A 19,221-nucleotide genomic window follows, 5' to 3' on the forward strand; every position below is an offset into this window, starting at 1 on the left:
CAATAACACATATTATGAAAAAATACATTAGTTTAGATTAACTGCATCATATCAACTGAACATTATTAGCTGAGACAAACTATAGAGCAACCTAAACTTTAAGAGTGAAACGACTATTGAGATTTTACATGATTTGAGAAAATCATGATTAATCTGACATTTAAAATTTATGAAGTAGATGTGAATAAAAGCTTCTCATCCCACTAAAATATCCTGTAGATAACTTGATAGATCACTGGTTCAGGGACTTCATGTTGGAAAAGTGCTGGTAGATTGGGAGAAAATTGCAGTCACATGACTAGAGGACTCATTGAAGGGAAAAAGAGAAAGGAGAGCAAAAACTAAAAGGAAATGTACAGTGTGATCCCATTTATGTTAAAAAGTGAGTGTAAATTTTAAGTACATAGGAAAAAAGCACTAGAAGGAAAAAGTGTGTAGTGGTGATCAGTCTAGAGAGGGGAGAGGCTAGGAGAGCAAAGGGAACCATCACATTATACTCTATATATGCTTATCTTTTTTTTTTTTTTAAGGAACATTTATTTATTGTCTGCGTTGGGTCCTCATTGCTGCACGGGCTTTCTTTAGTTGCGGCGAGTGGGGGCTACTCTTCGTTGCAGTGCATGGGCTTCTCATTGTGGTGGCTTCTCGTTGCAGGGCACGGGCTCTAGGTGTGCGGGCTTTAGTAGTTGTGGCACGCAGGCTCAGTAGTTGTGGCTCACCCGCTCTAGAACTTAGGCTCAGTAGTTGTGGCACACGGGCTTAGTTGCTCCGTGGCCTGTGGGATCTTCCCGGACCAGGGCTCGAACCCGTGTCCCATGCACTGGCAAGTGGATTCTTAACCACTGCGCCACCAGGGAAGCCCATCTTACCTGTTTTTAAGTGTAGAGTTTAGCAGTGTTAAGTGCATTCACATTGCTGTGCAACCAATCTCCAGAACTTTTCTATCTTGAAAAAATGAAACTCTGTATCCCTTAAATAGTAACTCCCCATCTCATCTCCCTAACCCCTTAACCACTGTTTTTCTTTCTGTCTCCATGAATCTGACTACCCTGGGTGCCTCATATAAGTGGAATCAGACAATATTTGTCCCTTTGTATCTGGCTTATTTCAATTAGCATAACATTGTCAAGGTTCATCCATGTGGTAGCATATGTCAGGACTTCATTCCTTTTTAAGGCTGAATAATATTCCATAGGATGTTTATACCACATTTGTTTATTCATTCATCCATTGAGGGACACTTGGGTTGCTTCCACATTTTGGGTATTGTGAATAATGCTACTATGAACATGGGTGTACAAAAACCTCTTCAAGACCCTGCTGTCAATTCTTTTGGGTATATACCCAGCAGTGGAGTGGCTAGGTTGCCTGTCATGTTTTTATCTTTTATGGTGAGAATGTACTCATGTATTTGTATAATTTAAAACATATGGAGAAAAGAGTCAGGTACTGTTAAGAAAGCTGGGAGTAGAAGGGTGGAAAAGGTCCCTGCCCTCACAGAGTTTATGTGTATTTTCCTCCACAGGCCTTCCTAATTTGGAGAAATCAGGAATTCATATTTCAACTCAGTAAGTGTGGGTTACCTATGGGCAACAGTTAGGGATACCTCACCCCCCCAACACACACATGTATTTTAAATTCAGCAAATATTTGTTGGGTGCCCAATACTTGTCAGGTTGTACATTTGCCACTGGGAATTTAACAACAAACAAGAAATCAATGGTTCTTTTTTCTTTTTCTTTTTTTGTTACAGCTTTATTGTGATATAATTCACATCCCATGCAGCTCACCAATTTAAAGTGCCAATTCAGTGTTTTTTTGTATATTCATAGGGTTGTACAGTTATCACCACAATCAATTTTAGAACATTTTCAACACCCCACAGAAAAAGAAACCCTATACCCATTAATATCACTTCCCATTTCTCCCAACGCTCCCAGCCCTAGGCCACCACTGCTTTCTGTCTTTATGGATTTGCCTATTCTGGACATCTTACATAAATGGCATCATATAATTCATGGTCTTTTGTGACTAGCTGCTCTCATTAAGAAGAAATGTTTTAAGAACCTAATGTTTTAAAGGTTCATCTGTGTTGTAGTATTTCTTTTTGTTGCTAAATAATATTCCATTGTATGGATATACCATATTTTGTTCATCCCTTCATCAGTTGATGAATATTTGGGTTATTTGCGCTTTTTGGTTATTATGAATTATGCTCTCATGAACATTCATGTGCAAGTTTTTGTGTGGACATATGTTTTTCGTCCTCTTAGATATATACCTTGGAGTGGAATTGCTGGTTAATATGGTCAAGATAGTAACTACAGTAATATAGTTAATATGTTTAACCTTTTGAGGAACTGCTCTATTTTCTAAAGTGGCTGCACCATTTTACATACCCACCACCAGTGTTCCATCCTCCCCCAAACTCATAATAAAAACTGTCGTTTTTATTATAACCATCCTCAAATATACTTACCTTTTTATTGTGAAATAATTTTCAATTTAAAGAATTGCAAGGATAGGGCTTCCCTGGTGGCGCAGTGGTTGACAGCCCACCTACCGATGCAGGGGACACGGGTTCGTGCCTCGGTCCGGGAAGATCCCACATGCCGCGGAGCGGCTGGGCCCGTGAGCCATGGCCGCTGAGCCTGCGCGTCCGGAGCCTGTGCTCTGCAACAGGAGAGGCCACAACAGTGAGAGGCCCACGTGCCGCAAAAAAAAAAAAAAAGAATTGCAAGGATAGTACAAAGAGTTCCAGTGATATTTCCTCACTCAGCTTCCCCTGGTGTGAGATAATCAATATTTTGAAAAAGATAGAAATAATAGCCAGAGACCAGTTCTGGTTTTCTTGTCCTAGGTGTGTGTTAGGTGTGTTACAATTTTTGTATTACTTTAACCATGGTGAAAGTGATAAGCATTCACTAGAAACTGTACTTCTTTTCCCAGTATGATACTGTCTTCTGATGGTGGGCAGCAGCAGCAAGCCACAGCTCCCAGTCAGCCACATGAGCACAGATGGCAAACAACCAGTATACTTACCACCTTTTGTAGCCACACCACCATTGTCTTTCACTTTCAGTACAGTAGTCAATAAATTACATGAGATATTCAACACTTTATTATAAAATACACTTGTGTAGGGCTTCCCCGGTGGTCCAGTGGTTAAGGCTCCACACTTCCACTGCAGGGGGCACGGGTTCGGTCCCTGGTCCGGGAAGTTCCACATGCTCAGCAGTGCGGCAAAAAAATAAAAACAAAAAACGGTTTGCGTCAGATGATTTTGCCCAACCGTAGGCTAGTGTGTGCTCTGCTTGCTTAAGGTAGGCTAGGCCAAACTACGATGTTCAGTAGATTAGGCGTATTGAATGCGTTTTTGACTTATGGTATTTTCAATTTACCATGGGTTTATTGGGAGGTAAGTCAAGGAAGAGCTGTATAGAGACAGAAGTCAGCGATAACAGGGTCACATTATGGTGCCCGAGGTAACAAAACCAGGAGGTTTTCGTCTAGTAGACAATCAGATCCTGTTAGCAAGGTCAATTTCGGGGAGGAAGGGACTACCTCACAAGCCGCACTACTGGTGGTCTCATCACACGGTTGTATGGTTTGGTAGTTTTCTAACCCTACCGGGTTGTTTCCTCTCCAGCCACGAGTTTCTTAAACTCCTTAAAGTGTCAGGCAGTGCTTTGAAAGTCACATCCTCCGCCCTTACCCAACAGCACTTATTTAAACACCTCAGCCGTCAGTTTCCCGTAGCGCAGGAGACCGGCCGCAGCAGAGGAAGCAAGGGCTGTCGGAACATCCACGGCCACACCCAGACCCACGACCGGGGCCGCTCAGGGGCCCCGCGCCGGCCGCTCAGGGGCCTTTTCTGCCCTCAGACTCCAGAAACACGTTTCCCTATTGGCCAGGCGTGCACCAGGGCCCGCCTTCTGGAAGTTGCAGGGCGGCCTCCTATCTAACCCCTAGTGGCGGCCTCCGTGTGGGGCCACGGGGCTGTGAGCGGGAAGTGGGCTTCATTCTCTTCTCAGCAGACGAGGTTAGGGGTACGAGAGCCCTCCTACAGCGAGGTCAGGGGAGGAGGCTGGATTAGGACGGTCGCGAGACCCTTTGTCTGCTCGCCCCGGCGAAGGGGCGGAGTCGCGCCGGTTCCGCCCCGGTTCCGCCCCGGAAGCGGAAGTGCGGGCAGCCTGAGGTTCTGTCCAGTGAGATCTTGGACCGTGCGCCAGACGTTCCTCCTGCCGGTCACATCTCGCCGTCTCTTCTGCCCGTGTCCCCTCGCCGGCCCCGCCATGCTGTCTCTAGATTTTTTGGACGATGTGCGGCGGATGAACAAGCGGCAGGTGAGGTTGGCCGCCCACTGTTCCCTCTGTCCCTTCGACGCTGTCACTGCGGTGCCCCGCGGACCTCTGGGCCCCAGTGTGAGGGCCGGAGCGGGTCTGACGCCTGGATTATTCCATCTCTTTGTGGGGTCTGTGTCCAGAGGTTGCTTTATCCGCCCCATATTTTTAGCCGCTGGCTGATACGGGGCCTTCTAGGGGCGGAGCGGGAAGCCTGGTCTTCACGTTCCATTGCCCCCTGTGTGGCAGGGAAGCAAGTGGAAACCGTAGGGCTCTTTGTAAGTGGGAGTTGGGGTTGCTTATTGTTTTAGGCTTAGTAAGGCGGCAAACTCGTGATTTCTCCAGTCGCAGCGACTTCCGATGGATTCCAGTAGCTAGGTTTAGCAGTTCACCGCTACTCTGGGATGCTCGGGAAGGCGGTTGTAAGGCCCCACAAAAGCCGTTTGGCTACTTTGAGCCCGTTACAACCCTTCTAGTACAGCTGGGTCTCAGCGGGCTGTCCTGACTTCCTTGAACCACCTCCGAGTTCAGAGTTGAAACGTTTACTGCCCTTGTCCTTGAGTCCGCTTAGCATTAAGGTATACCTCAGGATTCTCGGGTATACCTCCCAGTATTAGTGGTACCGGGATCCTGAAACTTCCATCTCCTGATTTTGTCCTTAAATCTTACTGCGTCTTGAACTTACAGATCATATTCCAAATGGTACTGGGAATACTGTTGTAATTATTTAGTCATTGGAAAAAGTTGCTCCTTTTTGTCTTCTACACCAAGTGTGTCTGTGGAGCCCACTTTTGCTTGCCTCGGACCTTTTTACAGTGTTTTGCTGTTAAGAATTGTCTTGATGTCACTATTAAAGGTTTTTCTCTTGGACTTCTATTATGCACTATTTATATTTACCATTTAGGGAAGAAGATATACAACTTCCCCTTACTCCCCTTCAGACCTCTTCTTAGACATGTTTGCTAATTCCTTCAGTCATAATTGATCATTTTTTCCCCAAATTGCACAAAACGTTTCAGATTCTCACTTGTATAGTGTTTTTTTTTCATCCATATCTGAATTTCTAGGTGCAGAGATATTGCTTTGAAGAAACTCTTCTTTTGGGCCTACTGTTTATTGTACCCTGTGCTAGGTACAATGAGAGAAATGCGAAGATAGATAAGACAGATTCTGCCTTCAAGGAGCATAAATATGTAGATAATGACTAAGGCAAAACAGTAACTATTTTGAGCTCTTGCTATGTGTGAAATGCTTTATATACCTGTGAGGTAGATAATGTTATTCCCATTATACAAGTGGAGAAAATGAGCAACCTCCCAGAGATTGTTAAGAGGGGATGTGAAGGATTGGATAGCATGGGGATGGGATGAGGGAAAGTTAGAAATGAGGTTTTACCTGCACATAATATCTGGGGGAAAAAATTGATACTGGCTGTAGGTACCAAGAGCTAATTAGATGAAAAGAGGGAAACTAGAAATTTCATCAAATGTCTGATTAATTTGAGTTGTAATTTTTTTTTCCTGTCAGGTTCATAGAGGAATACTTTAGTACAGTAAACTCCATCCAGGGGAATTCCCTGGTGGTCCAGTGGTTAGGATTCCGCACTTCCACTGGGTGGGGTCTGGGTTTGATCCCTGGTCTGGGAACTGAGATCCCACAAGCTGTGTGGCGTGGCCAAAAACAAACAAACAAACAATTATATACACCCATTACAATCAAGATACAGAACATTTCTGTCACCCACAAGATCCCTTTGTAGTTCATTTCTTTAGCACTTGGCAACCACTGATTTGCTTTTTTGTCAATATAGATGGGTTTGCTTTTTTTAAAAAAAATATTTTATTTATTTAGCTAGCTGCACTGGGTCTTAGTTGCTGCACATGGGATCTTCATTGTGGCATGTGGGATCTTTAGTTGTGGCATGTGGGATCTAGTTCCCCGACTAGGAACCGAACCCGGGCCCTCTGCATTGGGAGCGTGGAGTCTTAGCCACTGGACCACTAGGGAAGTCCCTGGTTTGCATTTGATAGAAATGGAATCACAGAGTATGTATTCTTTTGAGCTGTAAGTTTTAATTGATTTTTAAGACCTTACTCAAGACTTTTGTTTACGGTATGTAATTTTTATTTTTGTCTCCTTCACAGTTTTCAAAATTACAGTGTTTCACTACTTTCATGGCATCCAATACACTGTTGCCAGATTAATGTCTTCTCTCCTGCCCTCCAACCTTCAGTAGATCCCATTGCCTTGTAGGTTAAGTCCAACCCCCTTAGAATGGCATTTGAAGTAAGTCCCAGTCATTTTACAGTCTGCCGTTTCTCACTGTTTCAGTCTTGTCCCAGTTTACTCTTCCTGCCTGTTTCATTTCACTGTGTATATGAACATTGTTCTATTCAAACTTTGTGTACTTAACTGTCTTCAGAACTCCCCTTTTACTATTTGAGTCTTTGTGGACCGCCCTAGACTATTAGGTGATCTCTAAAGGCCTTTTAGCTGTTATGTACTATTCTATTTGTCTTCTCCCCTTTGCAGTGTGGCTCTTTTACTGTAGTGTCAGGGCACAGTGTTCCTGAGGCTTTTCTTAATCCATGAAACCCTGATTTGTAGTTTGCCTGTTTCTGTGGTAAATACTTCCAACATGGTTGATTTCAAGCTGCTAACATGACATCACTGAATGTGGAATTAGGAAGAAATGTGGTAGCATGCAACTGTAATTTCCACCTTACAGGTAAAATTTAAAAAATAATCTCAAGAACACAGATAATAGTAAAATGTAGTAAAATAGTTAGAAACTGATTTAGAGTATTTATTGACTTTGTTTTTTAAGTAATTTAATTGTACTAATTTTTAATAACACTGTGTTTAACAACCAGCTTGCAAGATTCCTGAAAATTCAGCAGGTTGGCTCCAGCACACCTCTGGTTGTAGGTTAGTTTCTTGATGCCCATTGAGGTAACCTTTGTGTGCAGAAAAGCCTGTTTAGAATTCTTATATTTAAAAACATAATATTCGATTTGTAAAACCTAAAATTTTAAAACAAAGTTCTTAAACCTTTCAGAATCAGTTTTCAAATCTTATCCTATTTAAAATCTAGCAGTTGGTGGGATCTTAGTTCCCTAACCAGGAATTGGACCCGGGCTCTTGGCAGTGAAAGCGCCAAGTCCTAACCACTGGACCGCCAGATTGGACCGCCAGGGAATTCCCAGGTCTAGCAAATTTTAACAATCACTTTTAAGGGCCTTTGAATATTTGGGCTAATTTATAAACAGACATCTTAAAAACGTTAAATTTAACTTATAAATTTAAAGAAGTTCCTTTTTAAGAACATCGATTATTCAACAAACACCACTGCATACTTATATAATTTTTATAAATCTGGAGCTTAGGTTCTCCTAAATGTTTCAACATTTGAATATAAGGTATAAATAGTAAGCTTTCTGATTAAAATAATAAATCTGCAATTGATTGTACATTTTAAATTGGAATTACAAACCTGACCTATTACTTTTATATTCCAAATTCTCTTAAATTTTACAAAACTTAAGAAAAACTTACAAAACTTACAAAAACTTAAGATACCAAATATGCACAGTACCCTTAACATAAAAGTATTAATACTATACATAATCTCCTTTAAGCATTTCTGTTCTTAATTATGAATTTTCCTGGAGTGAAAAGATGCTTATTCACTAAATAAGTATGTCATGCCAAGTAATTTTTATATTATTTTCATGTGTAATTCTCTGCTTGCTGAGAATTCTTAATGATCAGAGGATATTGGCCAGCATGTGACTAGATCCATGTTTGAGCCCTGATGGGACTAATCTGACTTTGACAGAATTTGCTTTATTAGCTCCTCCTTAGGCCTTTTGCATTACTTGATTGAATTTTGCATTTCTTTGGATTTTAATTATCTGTATGTTTTCCTACGTAAATCTGAAGACCCTAGGACTTGGCACGATCCTTTCTTTTTATTTATTTATTTATTTTTTAATATTTTGGCTGTGCCTCACAGCATGTGGGATCTTAGTTCCCTGACCAGAGATCAAACCCCTGCCCCCTGCAGTAGAAGCGCTGAGTCTTAACCACTGGACCGCCAGGGAAGTCCCTCTTTTTATGTTTTTCAGTCTCTTAGGATCCCTTAACTCTTCTTTTTTTTTTTTTTACTTATTATTATTTTTTATTTTGGCTGTGCTGGGTCTTCATTTTGGCACACAGGGTCTTTGTTGTGGCATGTGGACTCTTAGCTGTGGCATGCATGTGGGATCTACTTCCCCAACCAGGCATTGAACCCTGGCCCCCTGCATTGGGTGTGCGGAGTCTTACCCACTGGGCCACAAGGGAAGTCCCTCACTTAACTCTTTTTTTTTTAAAATAAATTTATTTATTTATTTTTTTATGGCTGCATTGGGTCTTCGTTGCTGCACGCGGGCTTTCTCTAGTTGTGGCGAGCCGGGGCTTCTCTTTGTTGTGGTGCGCAGGCTTCTCACTGCAGTGGCTTCTCTTGTTGCAGAGCATAAGCTCTAGGTATGCGGGCTTCAGTAGTTGTGGCTCACGGGCTCAGTTGCTCTGCAGCATGTGGGATCTTCCCAGACCAGGGCTCGAACCTGTGTCCCCTGCATTGGCAGGCGGATTCTTAACCACTGAGCCACCAGGGAAGTCCTGTTCACTTAACTCTTAATGGCTATTGTAGTGATACCTGATTGAATTCCGGATATCTTTGGTAACTTTTTTTTTAATGAATTGGCCCTCTGGTGAAGCACATAGAAGCCTAGATTCTTCCTAGGCTTGGACCTAATATGAGTAAGTGTGCTGCGAATAGGAGGTATATACAGTACAGAGGACAGATCCATTACTTTTTTTGATTATTGAAAACTAATCTGGTCTTGTTTAGGATCAGGAAACTCTTTATCACTGGCAGGGTATAAAAATTCAGTAATAAATTGCCAAGTTTCAATGTAGAAACATCAGTCTCTGTTATATACACAAGGAAATCACAAGTAAAATTATGTTAAAAACTGCACTTACTGTCCTCGAATATGTTCTTCTTGAGCATCCAAAAATCATTCTTCATCCTGTATAACTTTGAGCAAATCTAGAATACAGTGCCATAGTAAGGATAAGGCATTTACTTGTTATGGTTCTTAGATACTTCATATTTTTTAGGGTTTTTTTCCCCCATAGTATTCTCTCCATGGACATACAGACAAGCATGATTATTTATTCTCATGCCAGATGGCACAAGCCTCCAACAATAAAGACAAATTCCACTTAAGCAGAAATTATGACCATAACTCTTCTTCAAAAGAGTTGTCTTTTGAGGCTTCCCTGGCAGTCCAGTGGTTTAAGACTTTGTGCTTCCACTGCTGGGGGCACAGGTTGGAACCCTGGTTGGGGAACTAAGACCCTGCATGCCATGCAGTGTAGACAAAAAGAAAAAAAAAAAAGAGTTGTCTTTTCTGACTTCAAAGAAGGAGGTGAGGTAGAGTATCCAAACACAGAATATGTTCATGGGGATAGAATGCTTTGTCTGAAAAATTTGGCTTATCGGTCAGGGTTTAGTCTGGGAAGCAGAACCACTATGAATATTTTAGAATTAAGGGATTTATTATAGGAATAAGATTTTATACAATTGTAGGAGAAGCTGGATGAGTCAGGAGTCTAAAACAGAGATGCAGAAACAGAATGTCACCAGTTCTTCTGTAGCACTGTTGTGGGTAGACGGAAGCTTGCCATGGAATCTGGGGCTAGATTCCACATCTGGCTGATGGAGTGGAATCACACCAAAGGAGAGTAGATGAAGTCTGTGGAAGGCTGTTGCCTCTACAGCTCGTTTCTGGATGTGGAGCAGGGGAATGCGAGGACAAACTGGATTCTGCCAGGCCTTTAATGTCTGTCTCTCACCATGTCTAACCACAGTGACCTTCAGCATAATAGCAGCTGCTGCTACTCTTTCACCTTCTAGGTCTTGGGCAGCTTTCTCTTTGCTAAATCTAATTCAGAACCATACATGGAGGGGGGTTTGGGGAAGCCTAGTTCTAGCTAAGCCAATTTGGCAAAACTACTGTAGTTTTCAAAACTATTATAGTCTGCCCTTTGTCAACTCAGCATTTATACACACCTCTTTTAATCATATTTCACTTTTCAAATAAACATAAAAGCAAGATTATACTTCTGTCTTATATGCAGCTTTCCTTTGTTTCTGTAATTGGCTACATGGTTGTAGCTGTCATCTTTCTTCTTAACCATTCCACATTCCTTTTGCTCTCAGCAGGATCCTAAGTTGGTCATAGTTTCTTGCCTTACCCAAACCGTGATTATTAAAGGGTAATGTCATGAGGAGTCCTGCCTGAACTGGATTGTTACAGTTTTCACTAACTTTTATTGTAAGACATGGAAGTACTAAGAAAGGCCTCAGAGGATTCTTTATATTCCTATATATTCACTTCCCTCATTATGTAGTAACAAACCTCTGTTTTTCTCTGATGGTCAGGGTCAATCCCCTTTGCCAGTAAATAACCACCCCATTCCCTGCATTTTGGTTCACTGGCATGAGTATCCCAAAGTGGCAAGGGGGCAGACTCAACTTCCAGTTTAATGGAACCACTGTGTCTCCTGGTGGAAGGAAATCTCCTTTAGGAGTGAAAACTTCTGTTTTTTGGCTGCGCTGGGCAGCTTGTGGGATCTTAATTCCCCGAACAGGGATTGAATCCGGGCCATGGCAGTGAAAGCGCCAAGTCCTAACCACTGGACCACCAGGGAATTCCCAGGAATGAAAACTTCTAAACCAGCAGCCAAAACTATGAGGCTGGGAAGCAGAAATTTCACTAGCAGATTATTAGTAGTGGGAGGAGTCACTTCCATTCCCACCCTTTAATTCTGGACTAGTGAATCCTACTTACAGAAGATATTGGTTGCTGATTAAGAGCATATACCACATACTGGAGGACATTAGACATTATCCCAGCCCAACAAAGTGTTGCTGCTGTCTGGCTGGTACTGTAGCTGTCTTCAAAAGGCCATTTGTATCACTCAGAAGATAGAAACAACACCAGTAATTGAACAGGGAAAAATTAAATACAAAGAATTGTTAACTGGCAAAGATGCTCAACCACTAAAATGTGTAAAAGAGGACTCTTAAGGTGTTCAGAAATAGCGTATGCAGAAAACAGTTATTACCTTCTACGATAAGGGAGTGAACAAAGAAAGAACTAGCAAAATACCTCCCTCCAACCCCCTTCACCCCTTGTTAACCGGAGATGTAGACCTCTTTGGAGAGGGTGTGGCTGTCACAGGGACTTGCAATGACATTTGCCAGAGCAGTGAGCTGGAGCTGGACCTTAGAAGTGGCCCGCTGGGAGGTTGAGAAATTTGCCAGAGTGTGTGTGGGCAGGAGTCAGTCTGTGATGGTCTCTGAAGTGAGTAATAAGAGACCTCCAGTACACAGATCCACTAGCTACTGGGTGAAATAAAAACACTCCATGGGAAGAGAAGCCCCTCCCACTCTCTATCACCTTGCTGTGGCCCTGCAGTCCCTTTATTAATAAAACCTAACATCATTGAGCCAACTGGAAAAGGTGCCCTTGTTTATAGGCTCAGCCTGGTAACACAAAGAAGGATGGATTTGGTGCTGAGAGACAATAAATTGATAATGCCTACTGTTCCACTGTTCTTTCAGGCCAGCCACTTAAGATGATGGAGGACACAGTAAGACCAGTGAAATTCATGACCATGTGCCCACTGTTGTGCTTTAATTACCTATAAGTTCCCTGGTCAGAATCAGTGTTGTATGGAATACCATGATGCGGAATAAGGCATTCTGTAAGTTCATGAATGGTGGTTTTGACAGAAATACTGAGGACAAGGAAGACAGATCCATATACAGAGTCTATTCTAGATAGAAGAAATTGCTGCCCCTTCCATGCTGGAAGTGATCCAGTATCAGGAATGGTGGCATTGTTGGTCTTTGCAGTTGGCAGTCTAGGCACTCATCATTGGCTAGAACCAAACTGGTCTTGGTGAGTGAAAGTCCACATTGCTAACCTTCATCTTGGCTGCTACAGCCACTTTGATCATGAGTCCATTGGGTAAGACATGGATGGCTAGGGAAAGAGGCCGCTGACATCCACAAAACAGGTAATTTTATCCACCTGATTATTAAGATATTCTTCTGCTGGGGTAATTCTTTGGTGGGACACAAATATCTTCACATTCTATGTACCTACTTGGAAAGCTCCATCCACATACCTTTTCCGCAAACCTCTTGTCTCTAACTTTCCAGTGATATATCTTCCAAATCCCTGGCCATCCAGCCAAATTGCTGGTCACTCTTGAATCAGTGTAAATCCACACCTGTGGCCATCTCTCCTTCCAGGAAAAGCAAACAATTATTGTATCACTTGAAGTTCTGCCCATGGGAGGATTTCCCTTCATCATAATCCTTTATGGTGAACCCTGAATGGGGATGTCATGGCACAGCTGTCTACTTTCAGTTGGTGCTAGATGGTTCATGTAGAACCATCATCTAAACACCAGGCCTAAAGTCTTCTTTAGTCAGCTGGTCATAGGGAACTCCCCATGAGGCGAGAGGTGTAAGCTGAGAGAGAAGAAGCAATGTAGCATGAGTAGGAGCCATGAGTATCTGAGTCACTTGTGTCTCATACAACTTACTTGTGTCTTCAGGACCTGCTTGAGCCCAATCTTGTATATACTACTTACAGTGGATGATGGAGTACTGCTGTGAATGCCCAACTTTATGGCTTGGTGGATCTGGCAGCATCCAGTTCATGCTGAGGAGTTCAGGTTATATGGTAACTTGGTGATCCATGGTCTAGTGTTTAGTCTCTTCTAGAATTCAGCAGCTAGCTAGAAGCTGTTACAGAGGAGGAGAATAGTTCTCCAAAGGATAGCATAGCTTTGCCCCCAAATTCAAAGACCTGTGCTGTTGTTCACCCATAGAGGACTGCCAGAGGCTCTCCATCTGTTACAGGTATTTCAGTTACCATGAGATCTGCTGGGTGTTATGGTCCAAGTGATAGAACAGCTTGATGGGAGCTTGGACCTGTTGCACAGCCCTCCTCAAAACTGGATCAAAATTGGTTTACTAGGTCAATACATTGGAGTAGCACACCCAAATGAGGTATATGTTGCCTCCAAAATCCAAAGAGGTCCACTAGGCTTTAAGTTTCTTGGTAGTAACAGGAACCAGATGCAGCAACTTGTTCTTCATCTTGGAAGGGATATCTTAACATGACTGGGACCACTGAACCCCAAGAATTTTCATGGGGATAGGAATTTCTGTGGGATTTATTTCTCACGCTCTGGCCACATATGTGTTTACCAAGGTGTCTAGGTCATGAGCTTCAACCACCCAGTCTAGTCACTGTGATATCATCAATATAGTGAACATGTTTACTCTGTGAATGTTGGACCAATCAAGGTCCCCATGGACCTTTATGATAGAAAGCTCTAGGGCTAATTGAGCCCTCAAGTAGGCTCTGCCACCAAAAGCATACTGCTTCTGGTGGTCTTATTTCTCTTGCTATAGGAGTCCTCAGGGATAGGAAACTGTCAAAAACGCGGAATGAGTCTCTTAAGTTGGAACTGCTAGAAGCTGATGATTGTCTTACTAAGACAGGGAACCTAACTTTTTATTTTAATCATCTAGACTTATTAAGAATATGTAACTTTTAGTTTTGATTGGTTATGCAGTTATTGCTACATGTAGTAGCATTGTTAAGGACTATGATATTCTGCATTACAAGCTAAATTATGGTTTGAGCCTAGAATATCACTTGTAGCAAGAAATAGGAGTGGAGAAGATAGCAAGAGCCAGATCATGGAAGGCCCTGTATACTCGGAGGTTCAGAATTTATCCTATAGGTAGTGAGAGAAGTTTGTTTTGTTTTTTTTTTTTTGCGGTACGCGGGCCTCTCACTGTTGTGGCCTCTCGCGCTGCAGAGCGCAGGCTCAGCGGCCATGGCTCAGGAGCCTAGCCGCTCCACGGCATGTGGGATCTTCCCAGACCGGGGCACGAACCCATGTCCCCTGCATTGGCAGGCGGACTCTCAACCACTGCGCCACCAGGGAAGCCCTGAGAGAAGTTTCTGAGCAGACACCTCAATAATTTTATTTTCACTTTGCGAACAATAATTATATATAGGTGGATGAATTAGAAGGATACAAGTCTAGAGGTAGGACTCTCAGATTGTTTCAGTAGTCTGTGTAAGAGGAGATGAGACGTGAAGTAAGGCAATAGTCATAGAAATAAAGCCAATGGGATGGATGTGAGAAATGTTGGGGAGATAAAATTTAGAGGACTTGGGTGGATGGTGATACTAATCACCAAGAGAATGTGGGAGGAGGAAGAGATTTGAGGAAAAGGATTGAGTTCAGCTCTGGATGTGTTGAATTTAAGGTGTCTGTTTAACATCTAGGTGATTTTTAGTAAGTAATTGGATATACATACCAATTGGATATAATTGGTCTGGTATGGAGAAGAGATTTGGGTGTCATCAGCATATATGTTGTAATTGAAACCATGAATAGACAAGATTGCATGCAGAATGGAAAGAGAAAAGGGCAAAGGTTGGACTGCTAGAACACTTGTATTTAATGGGATGCCAGAGAAGAGGTCAGGGTCTGAGGTCGGTGACATAGAAACCAAGGGATGAGGGAGTTAGAAGAAAGTTAATCAAGTGTCAAGTGACTCAGAAAGACAAGGTTGTTAAAATAAGTTCATGGACTCCCTCTTCCGTTTTTTTAAAATTAATTAATTAATTGATTGATTGATTAATGGCTGTGTTGGGTCTTCATTGCTGCATGCAGGCTTTCTCTAGTTGTGGCGAGCCGGGGCTACTCTTTGTTGCAGTGCGCAAGCTTCTCATTGTGGTGGCTTCAGCACGGGCTCTAGGTGCGTGGGCTTCGGTAGTTGTGGCACGTAGGCTCAGTAGTTGTGATGCATGGGCCTAGTTGCTCCACGGCTTGTGGGATCTTCCTGGACCAGGGCTTGAACCCATGTCCCCTGCATTGGCAGGCAGATTCTTAACCACTGCGCCACCAGGGAGGTCCCCCTCTTCCTGGTTTTTAATGAATAGTTTAAATAGGTAATATATTTACATTGTTCTCCCCCACCCCCACAAAAAAGTGAGAGTGACGTTTTCCTATAGTCTCGCCAGCATTGTGTGTTTTCAGACTTAGATTTTTGCCATTCTAATAAATGAAAAGTGGTATCTCAGGACAGTCTTACTTTGTATTTCCCTCATTATCAGTTTGGTTGAACATATTTTCATATGATTTTGGAGTTGTTTTTATTTCATTTTCTGTGAACTAGCAGTTCATAATCCTTTGCCTATTTTCCTTTTGGATTGTTGTTATTGATTTCTAGGAGCTGTTTATAGAAGATTAGTCTTTTGTTGTATATATTGTAAATATTTTCTCCCAGTTTGTCTTTTGATTTAGCTTATAGTATAATTTGCCATGCATAGTTGTCAGATTGTTTTGGTTATTTGCTCTTTTATTTTGTTTTGGGTAGCCAAATTTACCCATCTTTTCTTCATGGCTTCTGGATTTCAGGTCAGTTTAAAAAACCTCCTTTACTTCAAGGCCTTTCCTACTTTATTTTCTTCTATTACTTTTGTGACTATGTGCTTTAAAAAAAAACAGCTTTATTGGCATATAAAGTATAAAATTCACCCATTTTAAGTGTATAATTCATGGTTTTTAGCAAATTTATAGGGTTGTGCACCTATCACCACAATCCAGTTTTAGAACATTTCCATCATCCCTGAAAGATCCTTCGTGCATTTTTACAGTCAATGCCTGTTTCCACTCACAGCCCCAGACAACCACTAATCTGCTTTGTATCTCTATGATTTGCCTTTACTAGACATTTTATTTTTTTATTTTATTTTTATCAACAATTAGCTTTTATTAAATCATTTTATATAAATGGAATCCTATAAAATGTAGTCATTTGTAGCTGGTTGCTTGCTTTTTTATTTTTGGCTGTGTCGGGTCTTCATTGCTGCATGCGGGCTTTATCTAGTTGCGGCGAGCAGGGACTACTCTTCCTTGAGGTGTGCGGGGCTTCTCATTGCAGTGGCTTCTGTTGCAGAGCACAGGCTCTAGGTGCACAGGCTTCAGTATTTGCAGCACATGGCCTCAGTAGTTATGGCACTCAGGCCCTAGAGTGCACAGGCTTCAGTAGTTGTGGTGCGTGGGCTCAGTAGTTGTGGCTTGCAGGCTCTAGGGTGTAGGTTCAGTAGCTGTGGGGCATGGGATTCATTGCTTCGCAGCATGTGGGATCTTCCCGGACTGGTGATCGAACCCGTGTCCCCTGCATTGGCAGGAGGATTCTTAACCACTGTGCCACCAGGGAAGTCCCTGATTGCTTTCATTTCACATGATTTTTTTAAATTGTGGTAAAATATACATAACAAAATTTTCTATCCTAACCATTTTTTAAACTTTATTATTTATTTATTTTTAATGGAAATGTCGTTGATCACAATATTGTGTTAGTTGCAGGTGTACAGCAAAGTGATTCAGTTATACACAAATATATATGTATCTATTCTTTTTCAGATTCTTTTCCATTATAGGTTATTATGAGATATTGAATATAGTTCCCAGTGCTATACAGTAGGTCCTTGTTGTATCTTAACCATTTTTTAAGTGTAGACTTCAGTAATGTTAAGTACATTCACATTGTTGAACAACCCGTCTCTAGGACTCTTTTTATCTTGCAAAATTAGAACTCTGTACTCATTTAAAAACTCCCCATTCTCCCCTTCCCCCAGCCCATAGAAACTACCATTGTACTTTCTGTCTCTGTGAATTTGGCTTTTATTAATTTTTTTCTCATTATTTGTTTTCTATTTCACTGATTTCTGCTCTAAACTTTATTTCCTTCCTTGGTTACTTTGTGTTTAGTTTGCTATATTTTCTAGTTTCTTAAAGTGGAATCTTGGGTTATTGGATTAAGGTCTTTCTTTTCAAATATATGTATTTAAAGCTATAGATTTGTCTCCAAGCAGTACTTTAGCTACATTACAGAAATTTTGACATGTTGTGTTTGTTTACACTCAGTTTAAAATATTTTGTAATTTCCCTGTGGTTCCTCTTTGAACCATGGGTTATTTGGGAAAAAATGTTTCTAAGTATGTATTTGTGGGTTTTTCAAATTTCTCTCCAGCGCTGATTTCTAATTTAATTATATTGTAGTTGAAGAGAATAGTTTGTATGATTACAGTGTTTTAAAATTGAGTCCCCTTTTAAAATTTGCCTAGAGCCTGGTCTCTGGAGAATGTTTCATGTTTGTTTGAAAAGAATGTGTATTCTCCTGTGTGGGGTGGACTGTTCTATAGATGTTTAGTTGGTTGAGGTATTCAAGTTTTCTATATCCTTGCTGATTTTCTGTCTTATTCTATCAACTATTAAGAAGAGGATGTTGAAGTCTCTAACTTTCTATCCTGAGATAGATCCTACTTGGTCATAAGGTATATATTGTTTGGTCTAAACATTTACTAAAATGTTACAGATACTTTTTATGTCTATATCCGTGATACCATTCTGTGGTTTTCTTGTAACATCTTTATCTGATTTGGGTATCAGTAATGTTGGCCTTCATAAAGTGAGTTGGGAAGTATTCCCTCTTCTTCAGTTTTCTGGAAGAGTTGGCATAGAATTATGATTTTTTCCTTTAAATGCTCGGTAGAATTCATTAGTGAATACTGTCTGAGCCTGGAGTTTTTCTTTGTGGGAAAGTTTTTAAATCATAAATTCAGTTTCTTTAATAGGTCTGTTCAGGTCTATCTATTTCTTCTTCAGTGAGCTTTGGTAGCGTGTATTTCAAGAATTAATGTATTGGTATAAAGGTATTCACAATACTTATTATCCTCTTGATATTTGTATATTAATACAAATTAATAAGTATTAGTCTAGTGATGTCACCTCTCTCATTCCTTCCTGATATCAGTAATTCATATCTTTCTTTTTTTCCTCATTAGTCTGGCTAATGGATCTCCTCAAAGAACCAACTTTTGGTTTGCTTTTCTTTACTGTTTTCCTGTCTTCAGTTTCACTTATTTCTACTCATATTTTTAGTATTTCTTTTTTGTGAGTTACTTTGGATTTCATTTGGCTTTCCTAGTGTTTTAAGGTGGAAGCTTAATTTGGGAAATCCACAAATATTTGGAAATTAAACAGTGCATTTCTAAATAACCCATGGGTCAAAGGAGAATCACAAGGGAAATTGCAAAATATTTTGAACTGAGTATAAACAAAAACACAACATATAATTTGAGACATTTCTGTTTTCTTAACATAGGCCTTTACTACTATAAAATTCCCTTTACATACTACTTTAGGTGCATCCTACAAATTTTGAAATGTTGTATTTTTATTCTCTTTTGATTTCTTCTTTTACCATGGGTGATTTAGAAGTGTTATTTGATTTCTAAACATTTGGGGGAATTTTTCAGGTATCTTTCTGTTACTGATTTCTATTTTCATTCCATTGTGATTGGAGAATACTCTTTGCATAATTCAAATCCCTTTCTATTTATTGAGATTTGTTTTGTGGTCTTGAATATGGTCTATCTTGGTGAATGTTCTCTGTGTACTTAAAAGGAATGTGTATCTGCTGTTGTCGAGCAGAATGTTCTGTAAATATCAGTTAGGTCAAATTGGTTGGTAGTGTTGTTCAAATCTTCTCTATGCTTATTGATTTTTTTGTCTTCCTGCTGTATCAGTTATTGAAAGGGGGTGTTGACATTTCTGACTATAACTATGGATTTTTCTGTTTCTCCTATTCTTTTCCATTATGGTTTATCGCAGGATATTGAATATAGTTCCCTGTAGTATACATTATGCTATA

The 19,221-nt window shown here is 40.9% G+C and overlaps 1 protein-coding gene across 3 annotated transcripts in view; it reads left to right on the forward strand.

Annotated features, from left to right (window-relative positions):
* Positions 1-3,937: 3,937 nt before the first annotated feature.
* The window catches only part of SEC11A (SEC11 homolog A, signal peptidase complex subunit), a 51,435-nt gene continuing 36,151 nt past the window's right edge, over positions 3,938-19,221 (forward strand). The window contains exon 1 of one of the 3 annotated variants that reach the window (XM_027089082.1): positions 3,938-4,346. In XM_027089082.1, the coding sequence (XP_026944883.1) occupies positions 4,296-4,346 (51 nt within the window). In that variant the 5' untranslated portion in view covers positions 3,938-4,295. The remainder of the gene's footprint in view (positions 4,347-19,221) is intronic. The other 2 variants (XM_027089084.1, XM_027089085.1) reach the window with 2 other exon arrangements.

The sequence above is a fragment of the Aethalodelphis obliquidens genome, unplaced genomic scaffold, assembly GCF_003676395.1.
Source record: "Aethalodelphis obliquidens isolate GAN/ISIS:26980383/991018 unplaced genomic scaffold, ASM367639v1 scaffold65, whole genome shotgun sequence".
Lineage (NCBI taxonomy): Eukaryota > Metazoa > Chordata > Mammalia > Artiodactyla > Delphinidae > Aethalodelphis > Aethalodelphis obliquidens.